Source organism: Drosophila albomicans, chromosome 3 (genome assembly GCF_009650485.2).
Source record: "Drosophila albomicans strain 15112-1751.03 chromosome 3, ASM965048v2, whole genome shotgun sequence".
NCBI lineage: Eukaryota > Metazoa > Arthropoda > Insecta > Diptera > Drosophilidae > Drosophila > Drosophila albomicans.
The window spans coordinates 21,857,850-21,871,510 of NC_047629.2; the positions used below are offsets into that span (position 1 = coordinate 21,857,850).

The 13,661-nt window shown below is 44.6% G+C and overlaps 3 protein-coding genes across 4 annotated transcripts in view; 2 read left to right on the forward strand and 1 right to left on the reverse strand.

Moving 5' to 3' along the window:
* The window catches only part of LOC117568815 (uncharacterized), a 154,695-nt gene extending 142,075 nt beyond the window's left edge, over window positions 1-12,620 (forward strand). Inside the window, exons 1-3 of one of the 2 annotated variants that reach the window (XM_034249678.2) lie at window positions 11,172-11,274; window positions 11,479-11,611; window positions 11,665-12,620. In XM_034249678.2, the coding sequence (XP_034105569.1) occupies window positions 11,502-11,611; window positions 11,665-12,475 (921 nt within the window). In that variant the 5' untranslated portion in view covers window positions 11,172-11,274; window positions 11,479-11,501 and the 3' untranslated portion in view covers window positions 12,476-12,620. Of the gene's footprint in view, window positions 1-11,171; window positions 11,275-11,478; window positions 11,612-11,664 lie in introns of those variants that run through there. The other variant, XM_052004418.1, reaches the window with a different exon arrangement.
* On the reverse strand, window positions 2,878-4,995 carry LOC117570116 (uncharacterized). Its single transcript, XM_034251579.2, has 3 exons — window positions 4,645-4,995; window positions 3,947-4,547; window positions 2,878-3,878 (listed from the first exon to the last, which is right to left on the reverse strand). Exons 1-3 carry the CDS (start codon window positions 4,843-4,845, stop codon window positions 3,631-3,633), a joined length of 1,050 nt encoding a protein of 349 aa, XP_034107470.1. The 5' UTR covers window positions 4,846-4,995; the 3' UTR covers window positions 2,878-3,630.
* On the forward strand, window positions 5,336-10,232 carry LOC117569257 (E3 ubiquitin-protein ligase Topors). Its single transcript, XM_034250331.2, has 4 exons — window positions 5,336-6,165; window positions 6,230-6,708; window positions 6,775-8,279; window positions 8,339-10,232. The coding sequence occupies exons 1-4, from the start codon at window positions 5,794-5,796 to the stop codon at window positions 9,250-9,252; spliced, it is 3,270 nt and encodes a 1,089-aa protein (XP_034106222.1). The 5' UTR covers window positions 5,336-5,793; the 3' UTR covers window positions 9,253-10,232.
* Window positions 12,621-13,661: the final 1,041 nt, after the last annotated feature.

Sequence of the window (13,661 nt, forward strand, 5' to 3'; positions counted from 1 at the left end):
GTTTGCCTCCGCTGTCATGGCCATAAACGCCCGCCGGCCATATTGTTAGCCGCATCAGTCGATAGTTGTTTTTACTGCAGCTGTTGCTGTTGCTCTTGCTGTTGTTGTTGCTGTTGTTGTTGTTGTGGTTGCCTTCTACGCCTGCTGCACTAATTGCACCATCCATGTGTGCTTGTGTGTGCATGTATATTTGTGTGTATAATTCCTTTAATGACATAGATCATGCTAATATAATTATATAGAAGCTGGGCCAACAAAAGTTGCTCCCATATCATATCATCAAATGCCAAAAGATAGCAAATAAAAATGCTACAGAAGATGCGATGCAACATTAAATAAGAGACGCTACTACGATTAGGTAATTGAGCTGAAAACTTTTCAAGACTTAAAGCTAAAGTTGTGTGATCCGGGATCTAGGGAACTTCATTTGCATAGCAAAATGTGGGTCATTAATGGACCAGAGAGCGAGATGAAATGCTTGACGCAGCGCTCACGATTTTACCATTTTCCCAAGCAGCGCCAAACAAAAAATTTTAAATAATTTCTATATTAAACGAGCATGAGAACAACTTGCAAATTTTTGACAGCCGCAACAACAACAACAAAAACTTCGCCCCAGAGCGCCGATGATAAGCTAGGCAGTTGAAAGAAGAATATCAGCAGTGATATATCAAGTGCCATGAGAGAGCGAGAGAAGCAAAACAACAATAACAACAAAAATAAGCAAATTGTTGCTGTTGCACTTTATGTTGCTGACGCTTCATAGCTCGCAGCAACATAAAAAAAGAAATGCAATTTTGGGCAAAAGGCAGCTGGCAACAACATTGAATAGATATAGAATACATGGCGAAAGCAAAATGCACAAAATGATATTCGTCTCTGACGTTGTCGACGATGCTTAAATTGTAAAATTGTAAAATGGTCAAAATGGTAAATGGTAAATGACGATGCGACGCGACGGTCGCGCTGCTTAAAATTCCAAAGCAAATTGCGGGCAACAACGCCAGGCAGTAATGTTTGTTGTTGTTGCTTGCTGTTGTTGTTGTCGTTGTTGCTGTTGTGTCGGCAACAACATTCAGCAACATCACAAACATCAATTGACCCTTCGGTGCTTTAGGATCAAGCGTAATAATCGCTAGCATAAAAACGCTTTGCACTCTTGCGCCCAGAACTGAACAACAACAATAGAAGAAGAACATCTCCAAGCCAAGGGACCTGAGAACTGAGCACTAAGAAGAACCCCAAGCCATGCCATGCTCAGCATATGTGCCCTGCTCCAACTACAAGCTCCATCTCCATCTCCTACTCAAGCCAATAGCCAATGGCAATGGCAACGAATGAAGATGAATCGCTAAAGTCTCAGCGCGTTTAATAAAACATTAATTTAAGCATACATACGTCTTACATCCAACTACACATACATACATATATCTATATATATGGGGTATTATCTATGGAGATTTCAATTGGGGGCCGCCAGCGACGCGTCTGCTCGCTGACAACTATAATATTGCCATTTCGTTGCATTTGGACTGAGCAGCATTATCGATATACTCTACAATCGATAAATTGTATCAAAGGTGCTTGCTGAGGACGAGACTGTGTAACTGTACTAAAGTTCTACAGTGGCGTCCAAGCAATTGGCATGCATGTAAGTTATACACAAATTGCTATTTATTGAGTTTCAATTAATTAACATATAAAATGTATTTTTAAAACATTTTAAGTATTTCTTGTATTAAATATTTAATGCAGCATTTTACTTATGGGAACTAATATGCTGTAAAGGAATTCATCTAGCGCAGCGATTGCCTATTTCGAGTGCAGTATAGTTTTGAGCTGTTTCTTTTTTGTTATTGTTGTTGTAGTATAACACCCGCCTTAGGGTTCGATTTTGCACGCTGTCATGTGTGCCCTGATCCATGAAACAGTCGACCGAGGTCTCGGTTGCCCAGTCCATGGGGGGAAACGAGTGCAACACGAACTATTTAATGGACATGCCATGCGCTGCCTTCTTGGCCTGTCCATGTGGGAGAAGTGAGAAGAAGACATCTAGCTGGCCTAGACTGCAATCTAAATATGTATACGTGTGTGTGTTTGTGTGTTGCCCGTTAATCAGCTTTGCTTGCAGGTCTTTCATCAAAGCGCAAAAGCGGCACCCACAATAAGAGAACAGATTAAGCATACGACGTGTTGTGCTGTTATCCCCTTACCCCCCAAACTTGATTCGCTACGAAAACAAGCAAAATGGTCAACTAACGGCACGGCATGCGTTGACTGCAACTGCCACTCTTCGACTTCAACTGCGACTGCGACTGGCGGCAGTTTCACAATTTATGATTTGCACCGCACGGCGTTCAAATGATCTATTGGCAAGGCGTCGCGTCGCATCGCATCGCCTTGCAAGTCATTTCCACGCCAGGCACATCGACATCAAGTTCGCCACTTGTTGCATCGCAGAGGCCACAGAACATAACAGTTAAAATGATTCTCGCTCAGACCGAGGGACTAAGGGCTAGGGACAGTTATAAAGTGCGCCCACAAATCCACACAAAGTGTTAGTTTGGCGGTCAGGCAAATGCATTTCGAAGTGACCCACCAACAATTCCCCTCCCTGGTCACGTTGCCGCGTCTCGTCGCCTTGGTAATGATTAATGGATTTTCAGTGTTGGCATCGATTGCATAGCACAAAAGTGAGTAGAAGAGAACAGAAGAAGGGGGAGGAAAACTGCTCATAAATAAACAAGAATGCGCCAGCGTATTGGCAAAACAAGCGAAAGGTGGAGCACGACCAAAGGCGCCTCGTATGCGACTCTGTGTTGAGTAGGAGTTGTCCATGACTAGAGGAGGGAGGTTGGGAGAGGTGATCGATGCGTATTTATCATTGGTAAACTTTATTCTTTACATTTACATTCAATTCGTTTAAAATTATGTGTGTCCAATTCAACATGGATGACCATTTAGATTAAAGGTAGATTTTCGATTTTCTTTTGCTTCGCATCGAGCATGATGATGATAATTATTGTTAAGATCAAGATCAAGAACATCTAGAATACGACATACCATCTTTAGCAATACAAATACAAATTACATACAAATACATGCTGGGTATGGTAATCGAAATCGAACGGTTTCTTTTTTCTGTGTTTCTTTGCTTATACATATGTTTGTATATATATATATAGGTAAATATATATAGAGAAATGATTTGCAATAATATGAACTACGTAAATTTTATACTAAACTGGCTACTTTAGGTTATGATAGTTGGCGTCGACTTCCTCTCCCAATGCCAATCCACGAAGTGTTCTCTGCGTCTCTTAATTGATCAGCTCTTTAAAATGTACAATCAAACTGAATCCACTTTTTTTGTTTTGTTTTGTTTCTTTCGGATTTTTCTTTCGTTTTGTGTGTCAATAAAAACTATTACTATTGCTGCTGTTGCTTCTTCTTGTGCTGCAGCTGCATCGATTGCTGCGGCTTATGATGTTGTTGTTGCTGCTGCTGTTGATGCAGATGATGTGTTGTTTGCTGTGGCAACTGTTCCCGCTTCAGTATCGTCTGCTGTTGCAGCTGCTGCGGCTCCTGTTGCTGTTGCTGCTGCGGATCTGAATCTGCCTGGGGCAATGACTATAATGGCGGCGGCTCATAGTGGAAACCAGGATTGTTAAATTTAAATCGCGCTATCTCAAACTGCAGCGTCTCATAGTTGATGTCCGCCAGCCGCTTCAGCTGATGCGCAATCTCCTGGGTATCCAGGCTACTCAACGCCGCACTCAAACTTGTGCCCTGCGGCTCGTGGTGCATCTTTGTGTTGTGCAGCGTGGGCAGCGGGCCACCTGTTTGGATGGTGGTATAAGACCGCGGCGCATTTTTAACTACAAACAGAAACAATGTGGCCAATGTACTTAACCATTTCACCATACAAAAAGGTGTCGCTAGTTACCTTCATAGATCACTTGATCCCGCCGTATTCTCTTCACGGGCAGCTCGCCATTGATCAGCTTAGTGCCGCCGCCTCCAACACCGCCCGATCCAACCGCATGAATGTTGGGTGTGCACACGAACTTGACCGGCTCGACGGGCGCCTCCTGCTGCTCCTGATCGTCGTCCACGTATGTGGAATTGTCCACCACAATGGTGCGATAGCCGCCGCCACTTGTGTTCACCGCCGTTGTGCCGCCAACGCCGCTGGGCCCATCGATGCCACCGCCCGGCTCGTGCATATTCTCATCGGTTAGATCCTCTTGATCCACATGCTCCTCAACCATTTCGTCGTCGTCGACCTCGTCGTTGATTGCCTCCTCAACGGCCGCTTGCAGTTCTTTTTGGAACGATGCCGACGTTCGCTGTCCAAGTTCCTCCATGTCATCCTCATGGTCATCCTTCTCCGACTTCAGAGTCATTAGTGTTTCTCCTGCGCCGGGAACCTTGCCAAACAGATTGAGAGCTCGCGTCTCCAGCGAAGACATGGAGATGTCCTTCTCGCTGGACATGAGACTGCGTCTGTATTTGCAGCGTGTCGTATTCTTCCAATCGTTTAAGCGCTGCAACAACAACAACAATACGAGCGCGTCATTTGCCGCCAAGACTTGCGCCCAGCCCTCCCCCCTTTTCCATAGTGGTAGTAAACAACAAACTTACCTTGCGCCACTCTTCCGCAGTTAGCGTGGGTCCCGAACCGCATTTGTTCAGCCTGTCGGAGAGCTCCTTCCATTTTTTGGTCAGATAATTCAGATCATAATCGCGCGGCACGCGTCCGCTTGCAAAAATTGGGTCGCTCTCCATCAGCTCGATATACATTTGATATTGCTCCGAGGAGGTTCGCTTTTTGCGTCGATCCATTTTGTTGGGTGCTTAAATTACACGCAATTGCCAATTAAAACACTTTTTATTAGCAAAAATTGCACTTAAAACATGAAAAGAGGAAATCGACGCCACCAAATGCAAACAATTTTTACGCGCTGCGCGTTTTTTAGTGCATTTTGCCTATTGGTAATGCGATGACCAGTGTTGCTGTTAATATCGCTTATCGATAGCACTTTGTTTATTTTGCGCAACGTTCTTTTGCTCATTTTTGCGTTAGCGCTACGTAAGGGCGCAACGTAACGTATTATGAATCCAAAAAAATAAAGCGATAGGTCAGTAATTATAATTTTTTTGCACCAATCTAAAGATAATAAAACAATTTAAATTAAATTAATTATATAAATTAATCAATTCCTATGAATACATTTTATTTACTGTACATTGTATAAGTTTACATGTTGATAATAATATGAAGACGGCTTCGGCGAATTATCGATAAATAAATGGTAGTGCCCGTCGAATGTTAAGTGCTACCCATAATCATACGGAATCATTATAATGTGAATACAGGAAATTATTTTCTGTCATCTTTAAACGTAATAAATGAGTAGTTTATTGTGAAATAGAAGCTAAACGAAAGTGCGAAATTAGAGGTCACTCCAGGGACAAGTGATTTTTGCCCATTTGCCTTACAGCTTTCCACATTGAAATAGTAAAAAGCCATGCAGAAAAAGACGCATGTTCATTTTGTGGCCATTCTATTGCGAACAAAACCAGATGATAACTGAGCGACAGAGAGAGCGAGAGAGAGAGCGTGCGTGGTCGTCGTCGAGTGCGAGCGAGTGAGTGCGAGTCAAGAGACGGAGAGAAACCCGAAGCCAATCTTCGAATCCGCGATTCTCCGACTCTTACAGCGAGTCCAAATCCGAGTCCATTTAATTCCAGTTCCAGGAGAACTATATCTATCTAGTTTGCAAACAAATCATGGCAGAGTCGTTGTTGCTGGGAGAGGCGCCGCCTTCTATTATGGAGGACATGGCGTCCTCCGTCATTGTGGAACCACCCGCTGTCTCAGATACTGTTGGAGGTGGCACCTTGCCAGCGTTAGCCGCTCATTTTGCTGATCTCACAGAGAGCGGCAGCGAAAGCGGCGACGAGCCCAGCGTGGATGCCCGCGACCAGCAAGAGCAGGAGACGGGAGGCAGCTCCGATGCCGTCGGCGAAAACAACGCAACAGCGGGACGCTCTTCACCGCCACCCAATTGTGCCATCTGTCTGTCGCGCTGCAGGCGCAAATGCTTCACTGACTCCTGCATGCATCAGTTCTGTTTCAAATGTCTTTGCGAGTGGAGCAAGGTGAGTGTGCTGAAGGCACAACTTCTCAAAGATTGTCATATTAATACACATTCGCATTTTACAGATTAAACCAGAGTGTCCACTCTGCAAGCAGCCCTTCAAAACCATCATACACAATGTGCGCACACTGGATGATTATGATCGATATCCGGTCCAGCCAAGTTCGCCGGAATCTAGCCTCAGTTTTCACATTGTCAACATACGGCGTGAGCGTCTATTGCTGCAGAACCAGGCTGTGATGACCAACGGCGGAGACAATGGGGATGACATCGATACGGCGGCCACCGACGAGTCTCAGGATGGCATCGCCGCTCATGGTCAGCAGCATCAGGCGGGATCGCGCGGCCTTTATGTGCCGCACAATCGCTTCGAGCCGTACCGTATGGAACTCTTGAATTTCTATCGGCACGACCAAGATGCACGTGGCGGGGGATCACTAAGCATGCTGTGGCGTCGCTATGTTTACGACCGCAAACTCTACGCGCTACCGGTGAGTGACAACTTGACAGGCAACTTCCGGGAATGGAGCGCCCGCTTCTACAGGTGAGTAATTTTGGCTAACGCGTGTTAGAGCTGGCAACTGATGCGAATTCTTTTCATTTTTCACAGGGATAATCCCGCACAAATGCATCGACTGATGCCCTGGATCAATCGGGACATCGTGTGTCTGTTGCGCACCTCGCCACAGAATGTCACCCAGGTGATGCACATGATGCACGACATTCTGCCCATGATCAACATTACTACCCGCACATTCCGTCGCCGTCTGTCGCCGTTTCTGGGCGAGCGCACCAATCACTTTATCCATGAACTGTTCAACTTTGCCCGTTCACCTTACGACATGATTGGCTACGATCGTGTGGTGCAATATTCTGCGCTGGTGGCCGAGGAAGTGGAGGTGGATTTGTTGGATCTGGTGTCTACTAACGAGGGCAGTAGCTCAACGTTGGAGCCAACGGCCAATGGCAATGAAACAACTGGCAATGGAGCAGCAGGCGGCACTACCAGTAGCAATAGCAGTGAGACGACGGCGACAACAACGATGACGACAGCCAGCGAGTGGAGCAGCCGCATGCCACGTCCATCGACTAGTGTAATTGTCACCAATCCTAGTGCAACTCATTCCTTCAGCGTCACCATGGCCACCGACGGCAGTGAGCTGCCCGGCATCTCCATACGCCGCACAACCACTTCGAATGTCGGCTCCCAAACGGTGGCCATCAATCTCAGCATGCGTCGTCCCGCCAACGAGGTCATCGAGATTGATGACGGCGATGCGGCCGCCAACGCCGAGGTGGCCGCCATCAACGATGGCAGCAGCACCACAGGACGACGGCAAGCAGGCGCCAGTCTACCAATCAGTGCCCACATAGAGCTCCAGAGCAGCGACTGCAGCAACAGCAGCGACGACGACGACGAGTGTGTCTTTGTACTGGAACGAAAGCCACCGCATTTGCGTACGCCGGAGCTAGTTAGTCTCGACTCGAATAGCGACTCCGATGTGGTCTTTGTAGATGAGCAGAAGGCGAGTCCGGTGGCCAAGGCCAACGGTGGGGAAGGCGATGGCGACAGTGTCAGCATTGATCAGGAAATGGAGACAGCGGTCAATGAGCTCTTCATGGGTCCTAGCACCAGCACGGGCGTCTGCTCGACAGCGGGCAAGAACTGGATGCTTGTGCTGGAGGAGGCGCGTCGTCACGATCCAATGTGCCTACGTAGTCGCTCCAAACGCAATCTAACACGCACCCAGCAACGTGCAGCGCCAAAAGCGCCCACCAGCAGCAGTGAAGGCACCCGCTGGAGCACCTCCTCCGACAGCAGCAGCAGCAGTGAGGATTCCGCGGCAGCTCCCAAGCGGCGGAAAAGGCGAGCAGCTCGTAAGCCCAAGGCGAAGGCACAGAAGCGTCCAGCGAGCAGTAAACGTTCCGCACAGCAGCTTAAAAGCAAGCGTCGAAGAAAGCAAGTGTCGGAGGTCGAGGAAGAGGCGGAAGCAGCGGCGGAGGAGGAAAAAGAAAAGGCAACTAAAGCGAGCAGCAATAGCAGCAGCAGCAGCAGCTCGAGTAGTGAAGACAGCAGCGAGGATGGAGCTGCTGGCGACAGCACAGAGCCAACAGGTAAGCAACACCGTAACCCATCACTAGACTCTTTAAAATAATACTGCTTTGTTCTCTAGGTAACAACTACAACAATGAGAACAGCAGCAGCAGCAGCTCCAGTGATGACGATCAAGACTTTAATACATTGCGTAAAAAATTGAAAGCAAAGTACTTTGCCAAAGGCAACGAAGATACAAAGCCGCCAAAAAAGGAACTGGTTGCAGACACTGCCGGCGAGGAGACTTTGGAGCACCAGGCACCGGAAGAAGAAGTGGCGGCGAGCAGTGCCCAGCACGCAGTGGTAAAGCGAAGGCGAAGCAACAGCAGCAGCAATCAGTCGTCCAGTCACAGTCACAGCAACAGTGCTATCAGCACTTTAGCCAGCCACAACACGACCATGTCCAGCAGTTCAGTGCTAAGCCTCTTCAACAACAACATACACAGAGATGTTGGTGAAGCGACGTCAGCGGAAAGGCCACTCTCAATGGTTGCCACAGCAAATTCGCTGCTTGAGCTGTCCACATTGAGTGTGGGTGGAGCTGGCAGCGGATTGTTCAATGAGCAATCTCTGGGCGTTGAGGATGCAATGCGGTATTTGCAGAACGCGCTGCCCAGTGCCAGTGATGATGCACAGCTGGGCATCTATTCGGACGCCAGCAACGAGTTGCAGCATTATCGAACAGAAGCAGATGCAGAGCCAGAGTTGGCTATCGATGTCGTTGGCGAAGCAACCAGTAATGCAGCCGCTGAGTCAGCTGATGTCATCTTGGGAAACGATATTGAGCCTGAGAATGAGAATGAAGAGATTGACAATGAGCACGAAGAGATTGAGCTGGGGAATCAGCAGGATGAACCGGATGAAGAAGAGCATGATGAACAAGACCAGGAGGAGGAAAATGATGAGGACTACGAGGATGAGGACGAGGCTGCTGCAGCTGCCACAGCTGAATCGGATCAAACAGACTCAGACCCAGATCCCGATGCCTATTAAAGACGCACCGTGTTGCTGCTTTGCTCGCATCAGACAAAAACAGTTTTTACACACAAATTTTATTTCATTTTTTTTTTTTTTAGATGTTTTTACTATTTGTATACTATCGTCTTATCATTAGACTCTTCCGCACGGAGAGAGAAATGATTGATGTAGCATATAGATCGATCTTCTTGTTGACTACTAAAACACATTTTAATTATTTAGCTTGTCGGTATTTATCTTAATCACTTATATTTGTACTACGCGCAGACCTAAGCTTAACCCCATAAGTTGTACATACACTTAGAGATTTACTTAAGTATTCATAAACACATACACGATACCTATACAGATAGCAGAGAGAAAACTACAATTTACAATTACGAGTAGTTTACGCATCACTTGTAATACATGCTATTATTCGTATTATTGCCCATACCGACCCACCCTGAAGACCCAAAAAAAAATGTAAGGAAAAGATCCCCAGAAAAGTGATATGCTCGCATTCGGAATGGAAATTCAGTTGTAAATTTATGCTATACTAATTTATGATAAAAAATTTATAAATAATATTTAGAATATAACTACAGATTTACATAATTCTATATGTATATGATGTAATCTACTGTAAGATTAGTTTAAACAAACGACAAACTACTTTTAACAAAATCCCAGATTCAGATCGCATACGTCTGCCGAATGCTGAGCATATCCAAAGAGCCTCCCTATTTTATTTGAATTTTTTTTGCAAAACAAATTTTAGCCCGTTAAATACAAATGCAATAAATGTAAAGATATCAAGTAAGATAATGCGTGTGCGAGCTCTTTTGATCTATTATAACAAGTTTGTATATACATAAATATCTATTCAAGTATGCGATATCTACATACAAAACTTATATTGAATTCACTTCGAACGATAAGAGAACATATTTTTAGAATTGAGAAACATTTTGCTTCCTTTTCTATACTTAATGTTCCCAAATCAATAAAGAGAATTAATACTGTGGATTGTCTAATGACGTCTTTTGCTGTATATTATATATTTTGATTTTGAGATGAGTGTTCTCCTGAGTCAGCATGTTGTCTTCGCTATTTTGCTTTCCTTATCAATAAAACAAGTAAGAACTACAGTCGAGTGTGCTCGACTGTGAAATACCCGCTACCCATTTTGAATAAAAGCAAAATATTGCGGTAATAATCTCAAAATAATAAAATAAAAAAATGCAGGTATGTATGTATTTTCGAACGAGATTTGAACTCGAGCACCACCGACCGGGTGGTAAAAAAAAAAGTTCGATACCTTATAGGGTCGGAGATGCCTCCTTCTACCTGTTACATACATTTCCTGCCGGCACAAAGTTATAATACCCTCCTACCCTATGGGTAGCGGGTATAAAAAAATACGAATAGTTCATCAATTGTTTGACTTATTTATTGCTTACATCTTGATGACGTAGTTTTTATCACTTCGTGGGGGAAGCTTTCCGATAATTGTAGTTTACACGAGCGAATTTATTTAAATAAACTGAGTTATGTCCGTCGTATATTTATTGAGTCGCATAGCTTTAGTCACGGTTTTCTATAATTTTTATAATTTCTTATTTAGATAGAAAATAATTACGCCTTCGATTATATCCGTTTTAAAGTCCGGTAAGCTGTCTTCATTTGTTTCGTTTAAATATTGATTAAATTAATGATCTTATTTTGAATGATCTTATTGATATGAAATTTGTTTTCGGATATAAAATTGATTTTGCTTAATTATGAAATGCTGGTTACAAAAGAGTTTATTTCAGCATTACTTACATATATTCGAATGCAGATCCATATCATGAAAAATTTGCTAAGTTAGCTTAACTCATGATATTGCTTATTGTGTGGCGAAGGAGTATCGAATTTATAAATATCGATTTCATTATCAAATATGTCGAAGTCACTAGGAAGTAAAAACTGTTTGACATACATTTTAAGTAGTTTTTCCATCGCAGTTGTCAATCATATTTTTGTGCAGAACTGTGCGTAATTTGCGGAGACTCGGTAAGAGAAAATAAATAATAAAACGAGGCTAGAAGAAGGCTAAAGTCACATATTTTAAAACTTTGTAGTTTCGAGCATTATTTTTGTTATAATTAACAATTTTAAATAACATTTGTGCTTTTGTTTGGAACGAAATGCATGTGCTTTTGCTTGGAACGCAGTGGAATTGAAACACTGTCAATAATTATTTACAATTATTTGCAGGTACTCTTCTATAATTATAAGAAATGCTGTGCCGTCATATGGTTGCCTGGCGCTCCTTTGTCTATAACAACAATTTGTATTCGATTGGGCGAAATGATTTAGACTTTTGGCGCTGCTCTCCAGCTGCATTGAGGTAACTAGATGGCACATTTTATGTGGACACCTCTAAAAGCTTTTTTTTGTTAGACGCTGTCCCAGTGCATTGCATCGCATCATGGACTTTGCCAATCGTGATCTTTCTGTGATGATTAATTTCAACAAGCAGCAATTGCTGGAGATGTTTGTCACGTTGCAGTCCCTGTTGCAGACCATCGATCTCCGGACCGTCGAGTTTCTCTACGAGATGCGGAGCCATTTGGGTCCAGCAGCTGATCAGTTTGCCCATGAGCTAAGAAGCTTTGCCTACTCACCGTTCGATAGCATCATCAGCTTTGATTGCAATACGAAATATGAGGCCAGAAAATTAACCCATTTTAATGCGAGCGATTGCGGCTTAGCCGATGACTTTGAATTGCTGCAGGGCATCTATAGCTTACCGCAATATGTACGCAACTTGCAGTACGACGATGACTTTGATGTATTCTCTTCGGATTTTGATGTCGAGGATGAGGATGCCGACGTGCTGGACGATTACAGCAATATGTTTGTGCTGCAAGCACCGGTACTCAAAGAGATGCGTCGCATCCTCAAGAGCCGCAGTCTTAATCCCCAGCAGTATCCCATGGCAAATCCCACTGCTGCTGCTGTGGCCATAATTGCAGAGGACGCTGCCCGCACTTTGATCAATCGTCAGCCTGCGCCTGCTGCGCAATCTGCGCCTGCTGCGCAATCTGCTCTCAGTCCACGTCCTCCCGTTTCAGCACCACCAGCAGTAAGTTCGGCGAACAGAAATGCAGACACGGCACAACAATCGACATTCCTTAGATCTCCCATACAATTAAGATCTCGAACTGCGGACACCAAGCGACGCAGAAACTTTGCGGAGGCACCTGAGTGATTGTCTGTTGCACGTGGCAGGCAAAGAGGCAAACGAGTTTGGGGCCAAGGTTGATGCTACATTTGAACGCCTTTTGTGTATTATTATGCACATTTATAATAAATAAAACGAGCTGAGCCGAGCGCTGAGCGCTGAACAAAGAAAAGTTTTAAAAGGTTGCCGGCATCAAATATTGATAACCGTTAACGGTTAACGGATAACTGAAAAGGGATCTCTCATCAATGAGGACATCAGGCCATGCCGTTCGAAAATTGCGTGCCAAATATGCCTTTGACGCATATTTCTCGTTGTAGTCCTTTGTCTTAATTCTGCAGCCGCGTCGCCCGCTGCTCACTGCCCTCAAAAGGTAGCCCTAGCCGGAACCCCTTTGGCTGCCGTTATTCCCTCCCTGGTCACAGTGTCGCCTGGCGGCGCATGAAAAATTGAATTACACGCACTTTTGCGCAAAAACGAGAACCAAATAAAATTGAACAACGGCAACAAAATGTCGAATGAAAAATGCGGCTGTAGAATGTGGGGTAGAGAAAGGGGCATGCCGCTTGTGGTAGCAAATTTATGGGCAGCAAATTGAGTTAAGTTTTTTTTTTTGCTGCTGTTGCTTCTTCAAAAAAAAAAGGGATAATATAATTGTCCCCGGGTACACAATGTAATTCAATGCATATTTGATTTTATGATTTCACAGGTGTAGGCTTCACGCGGAGAGTCGAGAAGAGAAGCTCTGCCTGGAGGCCATTAATGCATATCAATGTGACTTGCGTCCAATTCGTGGGAACCAGAGATGGTGATTGTCGTTTCCTTTTATTTTTTCGTTTCTTTGGCCAAAAAGTGGATTTAAATCTCGCCAGCTCAAGTCCCAATCAAGAGGAGACAAACCAGATACTTGGCTTCAATCCTGGCCATCAGCTTTATCATCTCACTTAGGCCAACTTTGAGCGAGTCGTCCTAGTCGACACTGAAACTTAGCCCTTGGCTATATGGCATTAGAGCCTCGTCATCGTCATTTGCCATCGTTCTTCACTCGCAGACATCTTCAGCTTGAGTTTTAGCTTCAGCTTGGCCTGCATTTGCTGCTCGGTTGGCAAACTAATTTGCGTAATGTTGACGAAAAACTTTCTATTTGACTTGCTGACTCGCCCAGCTGACAGCCATTCAAATGGCAGACGAAGCGACTGAGATCCGCGCCAAG

Bases quoted from the DNA above. Each gene is read 5' to 3' on its own strand.
- LOC117570116 (XM_034251579.2), bottom strand. From the start codon at position 4,845: ATGGATCGACGCAAAAAGCGAACCTCCTCGGAGCAATATCAAATGTAT. The intron at 4,548-4,644 runs GTAAGTTTGTTG...TTGTTGTTGCAG, and splicing joins CTGCGGAAGAGTGGCGCAAG to CGCTTAAACGATTGGAAGAA. The intron at 3,879-3,946 runs GTAACTAGCGAC...TTCTGTTTGTAG, and splicing joins GGATCAAGTGATCTATGAAG to TTAAAAATGCGCCGCGGTCT.
- LOC117569257 (XM_034250331.2), top strand. From the start codon at position 5,794: ATGGCAGAGTCGTTGTTGCTGGGAGAGGCGCCGCCTTCTATTATGGAG. The intron at 6,166-6,229 runs GTGAGTGTGCTG...CGCATTTTACAG, and splicing joins GTCTTTGCGAGTGGAGCAAG to ATTAAACCAGAGTGTCCACT. The intron at 8,280-8,338 runs GTAAGCAACACC...TTTGTTCTCTAG, and splicing joins CGACAGCACAGAGCCAACAG to GTAACAACTACAACAATGAG.